We start from the raw sequence: 22391 nt of genomic DNA, 5'->3' as shown, positions 1-22391 counted from the left end.
AGGTGAGGAAGGGCTGTCCTCCTCCTCCCATATCTCCCCCTCTTCCCCTTCCGCCTCGACATGCTCATTCATGAAAAAACATCTGCTGGATGGATGAAGAGACAGAAATTAACACTGGCACGTTTTTCCCACTCGTTGGCCAAGGGAGGTTGTAGGCTCAGAGTGTTTTAATCTTTGTTTTCACAGCTGGATTCAATATTGCCCTTTCTTCTCTCCAGTGTTTCATTGCTGCTCATTCCCCCGAGCAACCTGCTGCAGAGCAAAGTGTGCACTCACATTGAAGGACAACCCACAGTCAGCTTCCATGGGGCTGCCTGCACCTCAGGACTAATGACCCTCACAGCCCCGTCTGCTCATTAGGGATTGTGCTGAGATTTATACTCTCCTACTGAGGGTCCAGAAGGGCAATGCTGCAGTGACGAAGGTGCCATCCCACGAGGATCCTCTGAGAGCATCTGGCTGCAGCTCAGCTCTCCCAGCTCCTTTCCACCTGACTCCACGTGGGGTGAAGAGGTCCCAGCAGCAGGGACCAGCTTGGTCCGTCCTTTGGTAGGGGCAAATGTGTGGGGTCTGCCTTAGCCCTGTGCACGTGGCCATAGCAAACCCTCAACCTATGGTGCCAACCTAGACATCATGGGTTGAGGTGCTGCAGGGTTTGGGTATAGGGTGGAGGGTGTACAGGATGGGATGTAGTCTGTGGTGGAGATGGTGGAGGGTTTTGAGACACTCATGTAGGGTTTGGTGATGGTGATGTAGGGTTTTATGATGCTTGTGTAGGGTTTACTAGTGCTTGTGTAGGGTTTGGTGGAGTTGATACACAGTTTGGTGGAGGTGGTGTAGGGCTTGGTGGTGGTGTAGGTGAAGCTTGGTGCTCCTGTAAGATCTGATGGTACTGGTGCTCCTGGCAGTGTTTTGGATCCCTGGATGCCCAGCACAGCACACAGGCAGCTGTGTGCTCATGCACATTGCAGTGGCTGGGGTGGGGAAGGTGCCATCAGCTCCCCATTGGGTGCCCAAGGGCTCGGACCTCAGGCTCTGAAGTTCTTAATGTCGAAGCTTCAGGCACCAGCATGGCCTGATGCCAGATGGGACTGGGCTCCATTCCCACTTGAACACCAGCCTGAAGGCATCTCTCCACCTCACCATATATCTCCAGGCAGAGACAGCCATCCAACACCATCCCACCCATCCTGCGAGCTTTGGGGACGAAAAGACACGTGTCCCGCCTTCTTGGCATGGGGATCCAGCTGTGAGGCTCAGTGCAGAAAGCCTCACACAGGGTGGGGGCCCACCTATATAAACAAGGCCAGGAAGGCTCCCAGCCATTCCCACTCCGTGCTCCCCTTTGGATCTGACCAGCCATCCTCCGCCGATGCTCCCACCCCCAGGTCTGCTGGGGAAGGTATTGTACCGCTCCTCCGGGCATCTCTGTCTGATATTTCTCTTTTCTGCATGTAGATACAACTGCTTAAATATCTCTGTAATTACCTAAGTGTCCATTTAAATATTTACTGGTGATACTGGTGCAACAGTAAATCTTGGTTGGGTGAGTAGAAAACTGCACCATTCGTGTCGGTACCCAGATCAAAAGGTAGGAAATCTCTCATAGTAGTATCGTTTCCTTTTTACTTTGCTTTCAGTTTTCTCTGTTATCTAAGAACACACATCCAACCTGTTTATTTCCACACTTATCGTGTTTTAGGCTCACACTCTCTTCCCTTTCAGCTGTGTTTAAATCTTATTAGTACTGGAAAATGGGTCATAAGGTTGCATCCAGGTGGGTCGCATTCCCACACGGATTGGTGGGGGATATCCTCGTGCAAAATGCATGTCTTTTCTGTGTTGTAAATACTTGCACTTGGCAAACTGCAGTTATTTTTGGAGTGGTGAAGAAGCCTTTATATCTTTGTACCCAGTTCTCATTGCTGCTGCTTTCTGGCAGGGACATAGGGCTATATTGACCTAGTTAAATCCTGGTGGGAGAGCTGTCCTGAGAGCTGTCCTGAGAGCCACATGTAATATGGGACTTTGGTCACAGTGACACTTGTCCCCACCCTGTGTCTGACAGGAGAGGTATGTGGTGTGAAGGTAACACCATCATTTTTCTGACTGGGGCTGCTAAATATAATAGTCAGACTCTCAGAGTCAGCAATCTGCCATGCACAAATGAAATAATGTATTTTCAGTATCTGCAGGATGAGGTGAGGAAAGCAGGAGGAGGTGGCAAGCATGTTCTGGTTTGCTTGTGTGGTATCACAGAGGACACAACATTCTGCCCTTGCTTTGGGACTTTGTCTTTATCTCCAATCTCTAAGATGTCCATTAATGCTGAGTTGCATTTCCCAGCCTGGTTGGGTTCACCCTGCAGGACACTGCACGAACCTCTGCTCTTTGCTCCCCTTGTTCCTTCTCCTTTTTCCTGGGGCTCTTCCAGGCTCCCCTCTAACACCTGCCTCTGCCCATGGACAGGTGCTAGAAGAAAAACAGCTCTCTGGAACAGTCAAAAATAGGGCCGTTTCTGATGCCGCTTGAATTTTTCCAGAGTTCCCTCATCTTTCCCATCCACCCTGGCCTTTCTCCTCTCAGCGCATCTCTGCTCAGTGAACCACTAAAGGAGGAGCTAAGGGCGATGACGGGTGGAGGTGAACTGTTGCACGGCCACTGTTTGCCTGGGGATCCACTTCCTCTGGTTTCTTTTGATTTTTTTTGAATTTTTTTTGCAAGTTCAGGAAGGTCTCCAGGAAGTCAAGCCTGACTGGGTTCATAGGTCTGCACTGGCAGCCAGCAGAGCTGGGAATGCCGGCTGGGAGCTTTATTGCTTCCTGTTATGAGGGTTCGGGAGATGCTCTGGGTTGTTGGGAGAGACGTGGTCCAGCACCAGCGCCAGGTTTGGCCCCAGCACATGGGGTGGGGTTGGAAATGTGCTTTTTTTTTTTTTCCTCTTTGCTTCCCTGGCTGCTTCAGGAAAGGGAAGCAAATAAAGGGAATAATTGCTCGCTTTGGCCTTTGCAGAGACCTCTGGCTGTTGAAGCAGATCTCTGCCTTGGGTCTGCTTGCTTTGGAGCAAGAACAGACAGAGAGAAGAATGCTATAAAGGGCTGTGTCCCCATCACGGTTCTTTTCTTGCCACCTCTTTGTATGTCAGCCTTGAAAAAAAAAAGGTTCCATCATAAAAAAATACGGGATTTTTTCAACATCAAAATTTATCTCAGGAATGTGTCCATTGCAGCGAAAATTTCAGCCGGGAAGGGCTGGAATAAATATCTTCTGTGCTCCTGCCCGAGCTTAAATGCTTCCTCTGGGCTTTTGTGCTTTGTGATTTAAATCTTATTGTTATTTCCCTTTATTGGATTTTTCTTGTCATTTTCAAAGAGAAGTGCTTTTACCTTTCCGCAGTTATGATTCAGTGAAATCCCAGGGAAACATTGCACTGTTTTTCAGCAGGAACATTCTTCATCCTGCTAACATCTGGCTTTTTCCTCTGATCACCAACCAAAGCAAATTTAATAGAAATTCTGTTTTCTGACTTATCTTCAATGCCAAACCGTGCTCCAAATTCAGTGGTGGTTGGGAGCGAGAATTTATTTTTGCACAGCATGTTAAAGAAATCAGCCTTCACCTTGTTTTCAGGTATCCTCTTGTCACACAGCCAGAAATCCTTATGGGCTCTTTTTCTCATTTTGGTCCTCGCAAGGAGCAGAGACCCACCACAGTGTTGTCATCCAGGTTAAAACCTTGAAGAGATTGTAGAATCATTGTGTCGTTAAGGTCCAACCATCAGCCCATCCCCACCATGCCCACTCCTAGAATCACTAAGGTTGGAAAAGATCTTTGAGATCACCATGCCCAACCATCAACCCACTGTACCTGCTCACAGAATCACTGAGGTTGGAAGAGACTCCCAAGATCACCAGGTCCTGCCATCATCCCATCACCACCTTGGCCACCAAATGGATGCAGAGAGCAGAGAGCACAGAAGAATGAACCTGATGATGATGGGGGTAACGTGCCATATCTGCAACAGGGTTGTCACCATCATTCTTCTGAAAAGTCCACACAGACTTTTGTGATGGAGCAGATTTGAACATGGGCATGATTCATCCTGCCTGTACATTTTTATTGTGAGACTGTTGAGGTTTTGGCTGCATCCTTACAGTGTGAGCCCTGATTAGTCCAACATCTTGGAGAACACCCAAAGCATCCTGGTCTAGAGTGAAATGTCCCTGCCTGTGTCAGAGATTGGAATTGGTCCCTTCCAACCCAAACCGTTCTGTGATTCTACATCAAAAATGAGCCCATAAAGCCCACTTTGTATGCGAAATAGGGTGTAAATGGCAAAGTCAGAGTTATTAATCACTAGTGCTGCTAAACAAGAGTACAAATCCACTGATTCTTGCGACTAAGGACAAGACTGTGATCTTCTTGGCCTTCTAGAGGTGGTGTTTGAGGAAACACCAATTTTAACGACCCTAGGAAGGGGACAGGTGAGAACCCACAACCTGGGCTGCATGAAAGTCAAGTGGCAGGCATGGGGCAGTCCTCCTCATCTTCCTCCCCTTCATCTTCCTCCTCCTTCTCCACACCCAGCAGTGCCCGCCCAGGACCAGCAGAAGACAATGCAGATAATGGCAGGAGGAAGGGAAGCAGAGCGCAGGAGGAAGCGCTGACACGGAGGCTGCCCTTCCCTGAAGCACATGTTTACATCTGACAAAGATCTCTGCTGAACGCTGTTTCTGGAACAGCTCTGCTGGAGGCGTGGGGCTGCAAAGAGCAGTGCAACAAACCAGAAGCACTAATGAAATCAAAACCTGTCTCTTTTTCCCTTTTTTCTTTCTTTCTTTTCTTCTTCTTTTTTTTTTTTTATTTATTTTCCCCATTTAGCTCTTATGTTTTGAAGTGTCACTTCTGCTTACAAAGCCAAGAGCTGAGCCTGTCTTTCTGTGGCTCTCACCATCACTTACTGTGAGCCGTGGGCTCCAGATTCCTTTTTCTCTCTAGATTCTGTAAAATAAGTCTCCAAACTTATGTGATGCTGCTTCATGGGTCTTCTTTTTTAATAAGCAAGCTTGTTATTTGAATGCATTTCTTCACTTTGTGTAGTTTTGAAACAAATCAAATGAAAATCCAGAAGGTGAAAATTAGAGGAGAAACTGAACTCAGTGTAATGCATTACAGAGCTGTGTTGGTCTGGGGCCAGACTGGATACTCATCACATAGCAGGAAGATGTAACACCAGATAGAACTGTAATTAATGACTGCAGTTATTCATTTCAATGGGACGTCAAGAGAAACACGTCAGGAATACCACTGGTGTCAGCTTGGTGAGGTGACCCCCAGCAGCCAGAAGTGTCCAGGCTTTTGTCACATCCATCCCCCTGTCCCTTTGTTTCCTGTTCTCAATGCCAAGCTCTAAGTGAAGCCCAGGGCACTGGATGCTGCACAGGGAGTGAAAAGGTTCCTACTGCTCTTTTAGCCCATAACATTTATTTATGGCTACAAAATCTCTGTTTGCTCTCCAGTGTCTGCCTTGGAAGGAAGAAAACACAGGCTGTGTATAAGTGTGCATACCCCTGCTGTTCTGTTATTACCCTGGATACACGCAGCCAAGGTTTTGGCCCTTGCATAACCTGCTCAAATGGTAAAAAACCAATGAAAGCAGGCAGGAGGAAATGCTCAGCCTTCCCCAGGCGATGGGTTGGGTTGGTATGATGGGAACGACACAGTCCCCAGAGCCTGGAGCAAGAGCAGATGATGTCCAACTTGTTTGCAGCGTGGATGCTCCAAGAAGACGTCCACCAGAAGAGATTACTGTGTGTATAAATAACCTTGCAAAGAGTCTGGAGAGGCTGTGTGACCCATGGGACTGGAACTGTGCTGAACTGCCTTTTATCTCAAAGCCACTGCCTGTACTCCCGCAGAGTCTGGAAGTTGCTCTCAGCTGGTTATTTTTAAATAACTAATAATACTGCTCCACAGCTCCATCCTGCACCAGCTGGAGCTGCTGGAGGTCTCACCCCAGCCTGTGGTGGGAAGGAGATGCTGGCGGCCATCCCTCAGGTCTGGTGGGTCTCACGGTCCTGTAAAGGCAGGTGTGAAATGTGTTGGGAGTGGGATGGGAGAATGGAGGTGACAGCCAGGTGACACACTGTGCTGTCCCCAGATGTGAAGGATCATGCAGGGGTGAGTATTTTATCCTTCTTGGTCTGGTCTCGATGGGAGATATCCAGGAATTTTGGGAGGAGATCCAGCTCCATATCCCTCCAGCTCCTTTGGCAGTGCAAGCTTTGTGAGTGTGCTGAGCACTGAAGCATGCAGGCAGGGTCGTTTTGCCCAAAAGGGTTCTAGATGCCTCGTCCCTGGAGGCATTCAAAGCCACGCTGGATTGTAGCTCTGGGCAGCCTGGTCTGGTGGCTGGTGATCCTTCCTATGCAGAGGGGTTGAAACTAGATGATCTTTGAGGTCCTTTTCAACCCAGGCCATGACTATTGAATCTCTTTAGAAGCTTATTTCCCCAGATCCCTCCCCAGACCTGTTCTTCTGAGTGTGACAGCCATCCCTCAAGGGTATGTTCACCTCTACTTCTGACTTCCCTGAATATGAGGCTTTTTCCACCTACCTATCAGAGGTAGCTACTTCTGAACAACGAATTAGCTTATCATTGTACAAGGGTAATTAGTTTATAACTTAAAGTTACCACAATACACCTGGATCTGCGGACACAGTGGTTTGGCTGAAGTGCTCTGCCAACATGAAGAGGTGCAGAGGATGCTTAGTGGGCATAGTGCTGATGGGTTGATGGTTGGACTCAATGATCTTTTAGGTCTTCATGATTCTGTGCTGCTGCTGCTTGCCTGAGATGCTCCAGTGAGCAGGAATTGCCACCCCACATCCCACTGGGCTCTTTGGAATATCCAGCTTAGTCAGAACCCTCTTGGGATGAAAGTTCCTGATAAATCATATGTCCCCTTTGATCAAAATGTGCATCCTCCCATGTTTTTACCCCTCAAAGGCTGGGTCTGATCCTTTCTGCTGTTTCTCTCTCCTGGGGAGGTTTTCTGCCTCAGCTCCCCACTTTGACCCCGCAGCTACCTGGAGCCCTGACCCCACTGGTGACAATAAGGTTCCTCGTGGATGGAGCAGGGATGAGAGATGCCCCCAGGGACAAGGGCTCTTCTCCACTTGCCTTAGGCTTCACGCACATTCCCACACTTATTAATTCTTTTTCCTCCCACAAAGAGACCGAAAAGCCCTAAAATGTACTCAAAAACTCTTTTCCAGCTGTCCCTACCCTTGAACAGGGGAAGCAGCAAGGCAGGACTTTCAGATCACTTCTCACTATAGAGCCTTGCCTCTTTTTCTTCCCCAGCTCTCTACCCAAGGAGCTTTTGCCAAAATGCGTTTTCCACATGTTCCCTATTAGTCATGCTCTCTGTCTTACAAATCTGTTACCAGCACCGCGAGCCGATGCTATTAATTTATTTCCAGTCCGCTCGAGAGCTCGGCAGCAAAATTCCAGGCACCGTTCCTAAAACCAGACCCGGCGGTTTGTTTGGATTTAAAAACCGATGCCTCCTTCCTGCCCGGTATATATAGCACCTTCTCCCAAAGCTTGGGGACACCCGGCGAGGAGAGGGGCTGGGTGGGAGCTGGGCTGCCCCAGAGGCGGGGTCTGCAGAGCCTTAAATCCTGCCCCAGAGCTCGGCGTCCCAGCGGAGCATGGCGTGAGCACGGCGGGACTTTATCTAGGGCAAGGCGCAGGAATGCTGGTGGAGGAGGGCAAGCAGCACCATGTCTCCGTGAGTACATTTTCCATTGTTTTGCCTTTGGTTTGAACAACTGGGTGGGAAGCGAGTAGAAAGGAAGGACGTCAAGCTAGCTGGATCTATATACTTTTTTCCTCTTTTTCTTTTTTTCTTCTCGTTCTGCTTCTTTTAGACTCAAGTTTTAAAGTTTTTCCCAGTTCCAACAGCTGCATCTGCAATTGCACAGAGGGGATTTTGGTGGTGAGAAAGTGGGACCAAGAGCTAATTGCTGGCTCCGTGGGATTTCCACTATTTTAAGGCTGAGCCGAAGGCACTCGAATCGCCGCTTGTCGCATTGAGAGATCCCAGCTTCTATTTGTAGCTGTCTGGAAGTGAAAGGTGTGCCCGGTGCCAGTCAGCCTGATGTGTGCAGCTGGAATGAATGGGTTCCAAGCTGCAGGGACGCTGTGTCCCCCCTGGGACTCTCTGCACGTAATTGAGCCACACAAACCCCCCTCACCCCATCCATTCCGTGCTGCAGCCCCACACATTCCTTGCCCCAGTGGGCTGATCATGGGAGGATTCTTCCCTTGTCTCCTTCAGCTGCAGTTGTGTGGCTGGGTACGGGGGAGCACAACGCGGTCATTGAGGTGCAGTCATGCCCAGAGGCACAGCAGGGTCCCAGCAGAGCAGGAGCAGCTGGGGGCTGTTTCCTGCAGATGTTGCTGCCTGTCCAGATGTGCACAGCAGGCTGAGCACAGGCTGTGGCTGGTAGTTGGTATTCACAGACCGTGTTTTCCAAGCAGTGGCCTTCTGGTTGTTCTGTTAGTTTGTGATTTTTCTCCCTGATGCTGGGGGATTGTGAAGGGTTTAAGCCAATGTTGCCAGGTGCTCCAGTCTGAAATGTGCTTCCTGGAGGAATCAGTGTGAGCTTTGCTAACAAACGTTAGGTCAGAACTTGAATGTTTGCTCCAAAATCCATCATTGCCTTTGTCAAGTCCTCAGTGCCCCAGCAAAACTGCTACTGGGAGGTAACTGACCTGTGGGAACTTGTGTCATGGAATCACAGAATCACAGAATTTGGGTTGGAAAGGACCTTAAAGCCCATCGAGTTTCAGCCCCTGCCATGGGCAAGAACACCTCTCACCAGGCCAGGTTGCCCAAAACCCCATCCCACCTTGCCTTGAGTGCCTCCAGAGGGACATCCACAGCTCCTCTGGGCAGCACTGCCAGTGCCTCACCACCCTCATTGTGAAGGACTTTTTCCTGCTAACCAACCTAAACTTACCAGCTTTAGTTTCAAGCCATTATCTCCTGTCCTGTCACTACGCTCCCTGACAAAGAATAAGCTTAATGTGGAGCTTGCAGCTGATGGGGGATGCTGATGGGTGGCACAGAGACCACCAGGCCGGGTCGACTACCCAAGCCCCAGCCCTGCCCTGGCTGCACAGATGCTTCAGGGATGGATGTGTCATGTCCCACAATGGGCAATCAGCACCCCAGTGCCTTCTCTTGCCACCCCTACCTGATGAGTCTTGGCCAAGGGCCAGTGTGAATCCTGCAAGTTGGGTAATGCTCCATTCTGCTCATACTGAATAGGCACACAAAGCAAAGGAAGGATTGGGATGCTTTGAAGAGGGACTTACTGAGTCTGAAAGAAGCCAAAGGCATTCACAAGGGGTGATGTCCCATCCCTGAATAAATAGTCATAGAATCGCGGAGTCGTTTGAGTTGGAAGAGATCCTTAAAGGCCATCTGGTCCAGCTCCCCTGCACTGAACTGGGAAACCCACAGCTCCACCAGGCGCTCAGAGCCCCGTCCCCTGACCCTGGGTGTCTCCAGTGATGGGTCACCCACCACCTCTGTGTGCAATCTGTGCCAATGCTTCATCACCCTTACTGTAAAAAATCTTTATCCTTATATTCAGTATAAAATTAAATAATGCAATGCTAAACCAAATTTCTCCAATAAATAAAGAATAGTGCTGTGGGGATCACTTTACACATTATTCTGTGGTTGAACCACTGTGTCTGCAGCGGTATTTCTTTACTGACTGTTGGGTCCAAGGCATCATTTCTGAGGCAGGAGATGGGGATTCTGGTTCCTGTAGCATGGACAACTTCAGCAGGTAACTTGAGGGGAGAGAGGAGACCTTCTCACCTCTCCTCCCAGCTGGGGCATGCTGCTTCCTTACTCCTCGCCTCAGTTTCCCCAGCTGCAGGACAGGAACATTCCTCAGCACCATCTGCAGAGTGCTCCCACAGTCCCCCTCTGGTGTGTGAAGACTCGGAAGTTTGGGTTCGCAGAGGATTTGTTTGATCTAGAAATAGCAGGGTTAGAAAATTCCATCTGCTGGCTCTCGGGAGCCCTCGACAGTGGAAGAATTTTGCTGCATCTTGAGCCTTGGGCCGCATCGTTACCTCCCAGGGCAGCAGCAAGGCGAGCACTGAGCAAACCAGAGCTGCTTGGCGCCCATCCTAAGAAGCAGCAGGAACAAAATAACATTCCAGGAAAGCAAAATGTGGAGAACAGAGCAAATCATGTTGCATTTCTTGCTCCTTTGCTCTTGGTTGTTCACACTCCAGGCCCAATCCATGGGGTCAAAGCCTCCAGTGCAAACCTTGGGGTGTGATTTGGTGTCTCCATGTAAAAGTGCTGCAAAGCTGAGCTAGGACCAGTCTTGTGTCTCGTGGCATGATTCGTCCTCCTTGACTTTTACCTCTGTAAATGAAAGGGCTGTGGGGCAGCACAGGGATTTGGGTAGGTTTGCTGTAAGTTGGGCTTTCAATGAAGGTTACGAGCCTGGTGCAGAGCAGGAATGCAGGTTTAAAGAAAGGATGAGCCCATTCTCTGCTGCTCAAGGGTGAGGGGCCGTCGTCCCCCCAGCATGATGCTCTTTGTGTCTGGGAGCTTTCCCCATTGCTCTCACCCCTAGGTGTCTGCCAGCCCAGCCATACTATTACCACCTGTCTTTAATGATGCCTGGAGGGCTGAGGTGCCCCAATGATGCCAGGGAGCTCAGGCTGAGACCTCACTGCAAGGCAAGCTGAGCACAAAATGGTTCCTCTTCCTCTCCAGCTGTCCAGGTCTTCTAATAAATGCATGGTTTTCTCTGAAAGCTTTTGAAGGTTTATTTATAAAAGAGTCTGCATTTGATTTAAGCATTTGTTTTTCAAGAGGGACTTAAAAGGGACATCAGCCTGTAAATATAAATATTCCCATTCTTTTTTTGATTCTTTGCATTTTTCTAGGTTCACTAATGAAAGACATTTCAGCATCCCCTGCTCCCGCATTCACCCGGATGCCTGAGCCCATGGCATGTGAGCAGCTATCACAAGTTGAGCACCTTTCTGTGTGCCTAAGTGGCTTCCATGTTGTGTTGTATTCATTATTAGTTACCCAAGAACTTCCCATCTTGAAGCAGGCAACAAAATGTGTTGGGATGTTAACTTACAGCTGTGTGTTTGTTTTTTTTTCCCCCTTCTTCCTGCAGGTTATAACTGAGTAGCCCTTATGACCAACATGAGCTGGAGCTTTCTCACCCGCCTGCTAGAAGAGATCCACAACCATTCCACCTTCGTGGGGAAGGTCTGGCTCACCGTGCTCATCGTCTTCCGCATCGTCCTGACGGCGGTCGGTGGAGAATCCATCTACTCTGATGAGCAAAGCAAGTTCACTTGCAACACCAAGCAGCCCGGCTGCGACAACGTCTGTTACGATGCCTTCGCCCCGCTGTCACACGTTAGGTTTTGGGTCTTCCAGATCATCATGATATCCACACCTTCAGTCATGTACCTGGGCTACGCCATCCACCGGATCGCCCGGTCAGCGGAGGAGGAGAAGAAGTTCAAGGGCTTCAAGAAGAAGAAGCAGTTTGCTTTGAACTGGCAGGCGGTGCGCAACATGGAGGACGCGATGGAGGCGGATGAAGAGGAGCCCATGATCTCCGACGACGCAGCAGAAAATGAGAAAGCCAAAGCCAAGCCCAAGAGCAAAGAGCAGCAAAAGCATGATGGGAGGAGGCGAATCCAGCAGGAAGGACTGATGAAAATCTACGTCTTCCAGCTGCTTACCAGAGCTTCGTTTGAAGTTTGTTTTTTGATAGGGCAGTATTTGCTCTATGGTTTTGAGGTAGAAGCTTATTTTGTATGCAACAGACTGCCTTGTCCTCACACGGTGGACTGCTTTGTGTCCCGGCCAACAGAGAAGACAATCTTTCTGCTGGTGATGTACGTGGTGAGCTGCCTGTGCTTGCTGCTGAACATGTGTGAGATGTTCCATCTGGGCTTCGGGACCATCCGAGATGCCATCCGCAACCGGAAAATCAACACCTTCAGGCAGCCCCCCTACAACTACGCCTACCCTAAGAACATCTCCTGCCCCCCTGAGTACAACCTGGTGGTGAAATCAGAGAAGTCCACCAAGATCCCCAACAGTCTGATGGCTCACGAGCAGAACTTGGCTAACGTTGCGCAGGAGCAGCAGTGCACCAGCCCGGATGAGAACATCCCAGCGGACTTGTCCACCCTCCACAAACACCTGCGAGTGGCCCAGGAGCAGCTGGACATAGCATTTCAGAGCTATGGCAGCAGCCAGGGCAACGCGCAGCCCTCCCGGACCAGCAGCCCTGCCTCGGGTGGCACGGTGGTAGAGCAAAATAGGGCCAACACCGCCCAGGAGAAGCAAAGCGCTAAGCCCAAGGCGTCCTTGGAGAAAGGCAGCTCCAGCAGTAAGGATGGAAAGACGTCTGTGTGGATATAGCTTGTCTGGCAGCAGAGAGGGCAGCGTAAGTGGGGTTTTATTTTAGGTTCTGGTTTTCAGTATGTCTTGAGTTTATTTCACAGGGCACAGACACATTTTTTCTGTGGAAGTCAAGAGAGAAAAGGAATTTCAGACCAATTTAGTACTGTCTTCCGGTGCATTAACAAAAGACATTTCCTTCCTCTTTCCAACACGTTCTCCAGCCGGGAACCTCCAGTGAGTGACAGCGACCGCTGCATCCCGCTGAGGCTGGACAGCCTGCTGTGATGGAAGCAGAGAGCAGCTCCCACACACAGTGCTGCAGTCAGACGGCCTTTAATTACTAAATATCCTTAATAAAAATTAATTTCCGATCCCTTGATTAGAAAGGAAAGTGACTGATATGTCGATGAACTCTCACGGCACGCTCCCAGCTAACGTCTCGCCGGAATTTTTCAGTGCACAGCAGGCAGCACTGGAAGTGAAGGCAGCAGAGGTGCATGCATAGCACAGCACTGATGGTCTTCATCTTTTATTCTGCGCTGAAACAAAAAGCAAACACGGCCAAGCACTCCGCAGTGTGAGTTGGCAGTGACATTGCTGCTCATACTGGTGCCTGCGTAGCGCTTGCTACAGATGGGAATCACTGCAGTTACAGTGTTTTTAACAAACTGCTGCTTCACATCATCAGAAAGTGCCTTTTTGCAACCAGGAAAACAAAGTCATAAAGGGTTTCAACTTCTTCATGTGCTAAATTTGAGTAAAGATGGGAAGATCAGCGTTGGCAGATTTGTTTTTCTGTTTAATCAAACTGTTATACATAGTGGCAGACAGCAGACCTATGCATAGCGCGTATACGATGCGTGTGTGTGTACATGTCAGTATATATATGGACACATGAACACGTGTGTGTGAATATAGATACATAGATATATATATATAAATGTGATATCAACCCTCTGGTAATTTTACAGCCTTCCACTTTCCCTGGGAAAACCTGTTGGATCCAGAAGGAGTGTCAGTGGGAAACGGGCAGGTTTCCATACCCTTGCTAGGGGGCTCAGCAGAAGACCTGGTGGACAGGACCCAGGGCAGCAGCAAGAAGTTTGCCCCTGGTTTATGGAGAGACTTTGTTGGCTTTGCTTGGTTCTAAGGCAGTCTCCTTGCAGTTGCAGGACCTCCAAGGCTCCTGCTGGTGCTGGATGTGCTTTGGTGGGTGGTTTCATCCTGGAGCTGAGGCGTTCTTGAGATGCCTGTGGCAATTCACCACCATGGAGGCAAAGTAGGCAGAGCCTTCCAGATCAAACTTTACAAGGAAGAATTAAATCCTTACAGAACACAGCATCATTCCTGTGCTGAGCTGCTCCCTTACAGCCATGCCAGCACACAAGCCCTCATGCCACAATTCCTTCCATATTACTTCTTAATGGGCTCTTACTCATGACCCTGAGATCAGTCTCTGGAAGCCTTGAGGGCATCTGCTCTCCCCAGCCAGCATGAAAGCTGTGCAATGCCCCTGGAGAACAGTGCTGGTAGCAAATAGTAGGTTTTAAAAGGTGCAAAGAAATGTTCTATGAGGTATCCAGCTGCAAATATTCGGTATGGCTTTGAGTAACAGTCTGGAGACAGCTCCAGGCTTGTTCCCGATCCTGCAGGAGGCACTGCCTGGAGCTCTGCCTGCTCTTGCTGCTGGAGTTGTTCTCTTTGGATAAAGGCAACTGCATCCCACAGGAGGCTCAGCGCATCATGCAGCAGCACTGGTCTGTAGCAGCACACACCCATCGCGTGCAGGGATGCTTTGTAATGTGAATTTTCCATGAAAGGCTCAAAAAGTTCACAGCATGGTGGTAGGACAAACATATCTGCCCGTGCTGCTCCTTGTCCTAAATACGGGCACCCACCCACTCGGGCAATGCAGGGAGACTGGGTGCTGCTGGCAGTGCTGTCGTGAAGGTATAGACAGCCCAGGGCTTATTCCTCTGAAGATTTGCGGTGTTTGAAGACTGTCTTATCTCCTTTAGCTCTGCCGTAAACCAAGCAACCCTACTCTCACCAGCCTGTCATTTCCATGCCATGAATCCAGCATGCCAAGAGGGATGATCAGGCAGTCCTGCAGCAGATTTGCAGCCTCCTCCAGGCTGGTGTCACCAGCACATTTAATACGCACACACTGTTTTCCATAGTGGGAGTCAATAATTGCAGTATTGATGAGCACTAGAGCCGGGGCAGACACTTGGGTGTTCGATACCAGCTCCTCATCAGGCAGGGTAACTGCTCGCTCTGCCGTCCTCCCAGCCAGCCCTGCTCATCTGTAGGGCTTAAAAACTTCCTTGCATAAAATGCTTTGCAAATGAGGGCTGATCTCACTTTCCCATTTTTTTTTTTCCCCAAGCTTTTTGACATGGACTGAAGCAAAAGGGCACGCTGCTGGCAGGACTGCTTGATGCTAGAATCTTGTGGTGGGCTGCCAGGCTCCCACTCACTCCTCTTATACCAAGAAGGAGCCACCCCTGTTCCTCCAGCCACCAGCATGAGTCAGATAGCCCTATAAATATGGAGGTTTATTATTATAATTAGATATTTCGAATTGCTCACTTCCCCCTTTCCTCCACTGCTTGCCCTCTGGAGCTCTTAGGATGTTGTATGCTCCACTGAGTCACCTCCACCACCAAGGCACCGACGTCTCCGCAGCAGTGACCCCTTCCAGAGCAGGAAGGGAAATCCCGTCTTTACTGTGTCTGTCAGGGCAGGAAAAGGATAGGAAGGCAAAAATGCATATATGCATAACCACAATTAAAAGCCCCACCACAAACCAAACAGGCGGTTTGAGGAATTTCAAGCAGACGATGGGCAGCATCGGCCATGGAAGAAATGCCAGTAGTATAACTAATGCTTTGCTTTCTTTTCTGCAGGTTAGTCATTTAGTTCACGCTCCAGACGGGTTTAGCTCTGTAGCTGAACTAATCATAAATGTTGGTTCTCTCACTAAGCTTTGCTGGATAAAGTGCCCGCCCTTGCATTTCTGTTCTTACCATTCAGAGCCAGGAATGTCCCACGTAAAAGCCAGATTACCTTGTTGCTTGCATTGCATTCCACTGGAAAATACTTGAACTTAACTCAAGGCCATAACCAGTCTGTGCTGTTATGAAGTTTCTGGGATATTTTTTTGTTGTTGTTGTTCATTTTTTATGTACTAACTGTATTTGTACTAGAAAATTTTTGAGTATGAGGTTGAATCTCTCTAAGTATTTCTCAGTGTAAATGTTCCATCTGGACTGTAGTTAGGTTAAGCATTGGTCAAAAGAGAATGAAACATTAGCCCGAGTCTTCAACCGGCTATTCCACGTCCATTACTAATAAAACGGAATAAAACTTACATTTTGTTACAGTATGCAAAGAGTGTGATGTTTCCGTGAGAAGGAGGACGAGTGTTGATGAGAAGAAATTCTTCCCCATCTATTGTTTGCCTGCTTTGGCCATATAAGACCTCTATTTTCCCACATACAGCTATAAATCACTGCAAAATATTTTTGCCTTAAGAAGTAGTTGACCTTCTGGTTGTTTGGGATGTGTTGTCTCTCTGATGAATCACTGCCTGCAGTTCCTTCAGGCATGGAGCTGAAGCTGCCTAGGAAAGCTTGTGCTCTGAAAAGTGAAAAAAACTTTGCTGAGTCCGGGAGAAATTACGGCTGCAGCAGAGGAAACGATGGGACGCCCTTTGAGAAAACCTGCCTTGCAAGAGAATCACAAAAACACAGAATCGTTCAGGTTGGAAAAGACCTCTGAGTTCCCCAAGTCCAACAGCAACCCATCCCAACCATGCTCACTACCCGTGTCCCTCAGTGCCACATCTCCATGGTTCTTAACACCTTGGTTTTCTTAAAGACCTCAGTTCCTGCTCCTGCCATGAACGGACAGGTACATTCACTCACCACCTCTGTCCAAAGAGGTTTCTGCAAGCCTCTGGGTGCATTTCTCTCCATTCCTCTGGCAGTTGCGGTGTCTCCAGGATTCCATTGGCTCCTACCAAGAGGCAGAGAATAACGGGGCTCTGCTGGGAGTCCATGGGGAAGGTCCACAGCCAGGAGTGCCTCAGTGCTAAGAAACCAAACGAAAAAAATTGCTAATTAACAAGGTGTCCTTAATAGAGCATGTTCTGGGAAATAGGGGGAATTCATCCTTGCTGTTGGGTGCTGGGTTGATGTCAAAGTGAAGCACACTTTGGTGACTGAACTTAGCACGGTGCTGCTGTGGCACTGACCTCTGCAGCCTTCATCCCACGTGGAGTTGTCGGGAGGGTCTGGTGGGGATGAGAGAAAGGTTCTTCCCCTGGAAGAGGCTGCCCAGGACAGTGGAGCATTTAATGCACAGGGCAAGAACAACTGTAGCTCATGAGAGTTTGTGGATGACAGCTTGTGCACCCCAGAGAAAGGCAGGAGAAAGTAAGCTAAGCTGTTTCCGAGGTGTCTGAATATGCCTGCTTGGGATGCTCCCAAGGAGGTTTAGGGGGATGTCCCTCTGTTCTTGGCTCTGGTGGGGCTGCACCTCCAGTGCTGCGCTCAGTTCTGGGCCCCCCGCTATGAGAAAGACATTGGAGCACGTCCAGAGAAGGGCAGCGGAGCTGTGAAGGGTCTGCAGCACAAGACTAATGGGGAGTGGCTGAGGGAACTGGATTGTTCAGCTTGGAGAAGGCTACAACCTGAAAGCAGTTGGTAGCAAGGTGGAAGTCAGCCTCTGAACCCAGGTAACAGTGATAGTAAAAGAGAGGATGGCCTCAAGGTTTGTCAGGGGAGGTTCAGGTTAAATATTAGGAACAAATTATTCTCTGAAAGAGTAATAATGCATTGGCACAGGCTGCCCAGGGAGGTGGTGGAGGCACCATCCCTGGAGGTGTTCCAGAACCATGGAGATGTGGCACTGAAGGAGGGGTGAGGTTGGACTTGGGGATCTCAGAGGTCTTTTCCAACCTGAATGATTCTAGGTCCTCTCTGGAACAGGGCTTGGTCAGCAGCCTTGTATTTTGTCACCCGGCCACCAATGCTCCACTGAGAGCCTTAAGTGCAGAGGAACGATGGATTTTCTCCATCTGTTCCACTCTCAGACCCCAGCTGCAGTGCTGCGATGGACTCAGGGGCATGGAGAATTAAAACAAAGGCTTCCTGTTTCTTTTCCATTTTCACTATTTTTTTTTTTTTTCCTCTTGCCACTCCCACCAGCAGCCACCCCACGCCTGACGCACGGACCCTCACGGCTCCGCTATGGGGGCGTGGCCAGCCAGAAGGGGCGTGGTCAGGCAGAGGAGGGCGTGCCCCGCTCCCCAGCGCTCCTCCCTGCCGCGAGGTGGCGCCGACACACACAAGATGGCGGCAGAGGCGGCAGGAGCCGACGGGCGCCCCTGACAACCGGCCGCCATGTTGGTGAGGGCGGCGGCCGGCCTGTCCGGGCTGCGGCGGCTGTGGGGGCGCGGTGGGAGCGGGGACGGCGCCTGGCGTTGTTTCCCGCTGGGCCGGGCGCTGCTGAGCGTGCGGGGCGCCGAGGCGGCCGTTTTCCTGCAGGGGCTGCTCACCAACGACGTCACGCGGTTGGTGGCTGTGGGGGAGGGCCCCGCTGGCCCGCCGCGCGCGCTATATGCGCATGCGCTCAACGTGCAGGGCCGCTGCCTGTACGACCTCATCGTGTACAGGTGAGAGCGAGGGGAGGAGCTGGGTGAGACCATTGCTGGGCCGGGGGGCGGAGGGCAGGCAGTAATTCCACCTTACTGCCACTGGGCTGGACTTGGGATCTTAGTGTTCTTATCCAACCTTTAAGGTTCTATGAGTTGTGATACAGGGTGCTGAGTGCTGTCCCTGGCATTTGCTATATCTGTGGATTCAGATCAGGATTGAGATAATAGAGCCTGATTGAGTCGTAGAATCGTTTGAGTTGGAAGGGATCTCTAAGGGCCATCAGGTCCCAGACACCCACAGCTCCATCAGTGCTCACAGCCCCATTCCCTGACCTCCGGTGTCTGCGGGGATGGGGCACCAGTGCCTCTCTGGGCAGCCTGTGCAGCACACTTATTATAAAAAACCTTTCTTTGTATCCAGCTGAAGTCTCCCTTCTTTTATTGTACTTCCTCTGTTGGGGGTTTGGCTTTCCTGACTTTGTAGGTGTTGCTTTTTTTAGGCTTCACGAGGGTCAAGAAGAGCCACACATCCTGCTGGAGTGTGACAGCAGCGTGCTGGATGCCGTACAGAAACATCTGAAGCTGTACAAGATCCGGAGGAAAGTCAGCATCAGCCCTTGCCTGGACCTCTCATTGTGGGCTGTCATCCCTGGGGAGCAGGCCGGGGACATCAGTGGCTCCCTCGCACAATATGCAGAGCGGGCTCTGGTTTTAACTCCTGACCCCAGGGCAGAAGTCATGGGCTGGAGACTGATTGTAAAGGCCGGAGCGAATCTACCAGAAGTTATCCCTGGAAGTCGTATTGAAAACATTCAGGATTACCACAGGCACAGGTATAAGCAAGGTAAAGCCACATCCTGTTTGATACTCTGTTGTTGGATTTGGGATAAGTAAATTTATTATCAGGATCTCATGATCAAAATGCACATTCTGATATCAAGCAGTGAGCAGTGGGTTAAAAAGCCACAGGGGTGTGTGTTGGTGTGTTTAACTTTGTAATAATGCAGGAATTGTTTGATGCTTTGAGGATGCGAGTAATCCAATGCTAACAGCTCTGTCTTGTGACAGAATCAAGAACTATTCATTTGCTCAGAGAGAAACTTCAGTGGTTTGAGTCATCCTGATTATTTTGGAATGATATACCGTTTGTGTTTTCTTTGTTACTAAGGAAAGAAAATGAAACACTGCAGTGTATGTTCCTAAAAATATACTGCTGGATTTGCAGAGTTAACTCAGAGGCCAAGGCATGTGTGTTTGATTTGAAAAGGAACTCAGTCCTGAAGGCCTCTGCAGAGCTCCCATTGATCTTAAAGTGTCCATGCAGACAGGGGATTAAATTCATTAGCAGACTGAAAGAGGATGGTCCTCTGCTAATAACGGCAACCACGACCTGAGTCCATCTGGTACAGAAAAACAAGCTGTTAATGGGTCAGAGTGGGCTGCACTGTGGTGGTGTGCTGCCTGCACTCATCCTGTGTGACACTGCACAAACCTGGGTCCAGCACTGGTCACAAAAGGAGCATTCCTAGCTTTAGCAAGGACAGTTGGCCGTCTTGCTTTCATGAAAATAAGTGTGACTGACATTGAAGCCTACCCGTGGGATGCAGGCGAAAGCGATTTTTTTTTTTTTTCCATTGACATTAAATGTTGATGTCTGTGTGGGAGTCTGTATTGCTCTGGGTGCTTTGCATTTCCACCAGTATGTCTGTGAAGTGCTATAAGTTTCACAAAATTAGGTTTCAGTGCAGTTTTTCCAATTACATTTTAAAATAATCTTTGCTAACTCTGAGTGTTTATAGCTAGTGATGTGTTAACAGCTAGACTGGGGTACTGGCAAGCTCATGGCTTTGCATTGCTTCTTCTCACCTCTGGCTTTATAACACAGAGGAAGAATACTTCAGAAATCTGAAATGCCAGAGATCTTACTGTATTTCCTTTCTTTACCTAGGAATTCCTGAAGGTGTGAAAGATCTCCCTCCTGGAGTACCCCTCCCACTGGAATCCAACCTGGCCTACATGAACGGCGTCAGCTTTACCAAAGGCTGTTACATTGGGCAGGAGCTAACAGCCAGGACCCACCATATGGGTGTCATTCGCAAGCGTTTGGTGCCCGTGCAGTTTTCAGTTCCTCTTCCTCAGGAGAGCATTCCTGAGGGTGCTGAAATCTTGACTGAAACAGGAAAGGCAGCTGGCAAGTTCCGGGCTGGAGGAGATGAACTTGGCATAGCTTTGCTGAGGCTGGCTAATATAAATGAACCACTCTGCCTAAATGTAGCAGGTAATAAAGTGAAGCTCACTGCAAGTATACCTGAGTGGTGGCCAAAAACTGCCAGCAAATAAATGAGGAACCACCACTTGCACATTTGCCTTACTGAAAATATATTTTGTGTGACAGGGTTAGAAAGGTGACTGCCTTCAGCTGTTGTTTGTGGTGTTGATGAAGGTGTATATTAGTTGAATTCTGCAAGATGGGTTTAAACTGCAGGAATGCCAACCAGCACCAAGTTGCTGTTACGTGTTGTGGAGTGACCTTTACAAGGCAGGGTACACAGGAGACAGCCCTGCTTTTATTTAGGGGATGTCAGGTGCTGCTGGGTTTGACTCTGGCTGAGTTTCGCTGCTGTATGCACTGAAATCTGTTCATGGTATCCCATCTGTGGTATTGTGTTTGTTTATTGGAGAGCATGCTGAATTTACCGTCAATAGGATATATTGTTGCTATCTGAACTCAGGCTGAAGTGTTCATTGCAAAATATTTGTTGCATTGAGCTTGTCATTAAACTTGCTGATTGGATGGGTGTTGTTTCCCAGCACTCTAACTGCTAATTAAGTTTGGGAAGAGGAATACCTTCTGCTTTCGGATCTGCTTTTAATACGTCACCCACGATGAGAAATGTGGGAAGACTCACAAATGTCCCCTTCCTGTGCCCTGCTTCAGAGCCAGCAGAGGGAGCGCAGCCAGCAGCAGCCTGCATCTGAGCACCTCTGACCATGCTCACCTTGGCGATGCACGCTTCATTCACTCAGACAACTGTTTCAGAGAGGAAAGTGATATTTTACAGAAATGAAGTTTTAGGGCACTCCCAGCAGTGACTATTGTATTGGTATACTGGTCCTTGGCTGAATAATCTGTTACTATGTTTATCCTACAGTGTTACTGATCAGGTTACCAACAACAGTTGTTGTCTTGGCATCTTAGTGATTTGTGTCTGATTGCACAGTTACACAGGAGGAAAGATTCCTGGTGCTGTTTTAGTTACACAGTTGCAAATGAAGGTAATGCCCAGGTGAAGGTGCTGTATCTAAATGCATGAAGCAGTAGGACTGTAAATGGATCCTAATGTGAACTTTCTTGAAGACTTCAACATGGCTGTGGTCTCTGGAGGTGTCAGTGCCACCTTGCTTAGCCTGGAATTCATGGCAGGATTTTCACCATACTCACTTCTCTGGCCACTCCTGTTCTCCTGAGACCAATCTGTACTCACACAAAACAAACTGTCCCTAGCTGAGGTTTTCTCACCCTCCCGTCCCCCTGTGGGTTTTCAGAACAACCCAAGACTTCATTGTTGCTTTGCTGCTTTTTATTTTCTCGCTCATGCTGCTCTTCTGCCTTCCAACTTGTTCCTGCTTCTGCAATCACTGCATCCCTCTCTGCTCCCCAAAGCCAGGCAGGTTCTGTGCTTACTAACCCTCTCAACCTGTGGTGATTTATAGGAGGCCAATTTATTTTTATATTACAATAAATCCCTTGTGTCCAGTCTGGTAATGGCATGAGTGGTGAGAAGGAGGTGATGAGAGAGTGAGCAGGTGACTGAAAAAGCTCTTGTATGTGTATTTGTAATAAAAAACATCCAAAGTGCATTTTGTTACTGTGAAGAGGAATTATCTGTGAAAAATGCTTTTATTGTTTAAAACTCCTTATGCTTGCTGTGAAAGGAATCTGTGAAATATCTCATTAAAAGTTTATTGGATTGATAATTTAAATGACTGGTCTGAGAGACTAGCTCTTGTTTACCTTGTGAGGACAAACAACAGATGAGGTTTTAGAGTTGGTTGCTGATCAGAGAGATGTTCTGCACTGCACTGACCTGTTCTGATGGGTTTGGGATTTCTAACAAAGTCTCTGTGCTGGAAAAATAAATTGCAGTTCTTCCTGCTTTTAGGATCCTCTGAATGTGAGCCTGTGGTGATGCTGCTTTGTCAGAAGCAGCGTTTTCTCTCAGCCATCCCTTGCATAAAGCCTG

General features: G+C 48.9%; 2 protein-coding genes across 5 annotated transcripts in view; both read left to right on the top strand.

Annotated features, from left to right (window-relative positions):
• The window catches only part of GJC2 (gap junction protein gamma 2), a 32379-nt gene extending 16506 nt beyond the window's left edge, over nucleotides 1–15873 (top strand). For 2 of the 4 annotated variants that reach the window (XM_010712272.4, XM_085226879.1), the window contains exon 6: nucleotides 11236–15873. In XM_010712272.4, the coding sequence (XP_010710574.1) occupies nucleotides 11256–12503 (1248 nt within the window). In that variant the 5' untranslated portion in view covers nucleotides 11236–11255 and the 3' untranslated portion in view covers nucleotides 12504–15873. Of the gene's footprint in view, nucleotides 1–1183; nucleotides 1403–6336; nucleotides 7797–11235 lie in introns of those variants that run through there. The other 2 variants (XM_010712274.4, XM_010712271.4) reach the window with 2 other exon arrangements.
• A 1926-nt stretch (nucleotides 15874–17799) lies between these two features.
• Nucleotides 17800–22131, top strand: IBA57 (iron-sulfur cluster assembly factor IBA57). Its single transcript, XM_010712343.3, has 3 exons — nucleotides 17800–18165; nucleotides 18648–18991; nucleotides 20096–22131. The coding sequence occupies exons 1-3, from the start codon at nucleotides 17894–17896 to the stop codon at nucleotides 20485–20487; spliced, it is 1008 nt and encodes a 335-aa protein (XP_010710645.2). The 5' UTR covers nucleotides 17800–17893; the 3' UTR covers nucleotides 20488–22131.
• Nucleotides 22132–22391: the final 260 nt, after the last annotated feature.

This window comes from Meleagris gallopavo, chromosome 6, assembly GCF_905368555.1.
Source record: "Meleagris gallopavo chromosome 6, MGAL_WU_HG_1.1, whole genome shotgun sequence".
Lineage (NCBI taxonomy): Eukaryota > Metazoa > Chordata > Aves > Galliformes > Phasianidae > Meleagris > Meleagris gallopavo.
This window is presented reverse-complemented; position numbering and strand designations above follow the sequence as displayed.

What these genes read in the sequence shown, in the direction of transcription:
- IBA57 (XM_010712343.3), top strand. Translation starts at nt 17,894, where the DNA reads ATGTTGGTGAGGGCGGCGGCCGGCCTGTCCGGGCTGCGGCGGCTGTGG. An exon ending in TACGACCTCATCGTGTACAG is followed by an intron (nt 18,166 to 18,647) that starts GTGAGAGCGAGG and finishes TGCTTTTTTTAG; the next exon opens with GCTTCACGAGGGTCAAGAAG. An exon ending in CAGGCACAGGTATAAGCAAG is followed by an intron (nt 18,992 to 20,095) that starts GTAAAGCCACAT and finishes TTCTTTACCTAG; the next exon opens with GAATTCCTGAAGGTGTGAAA.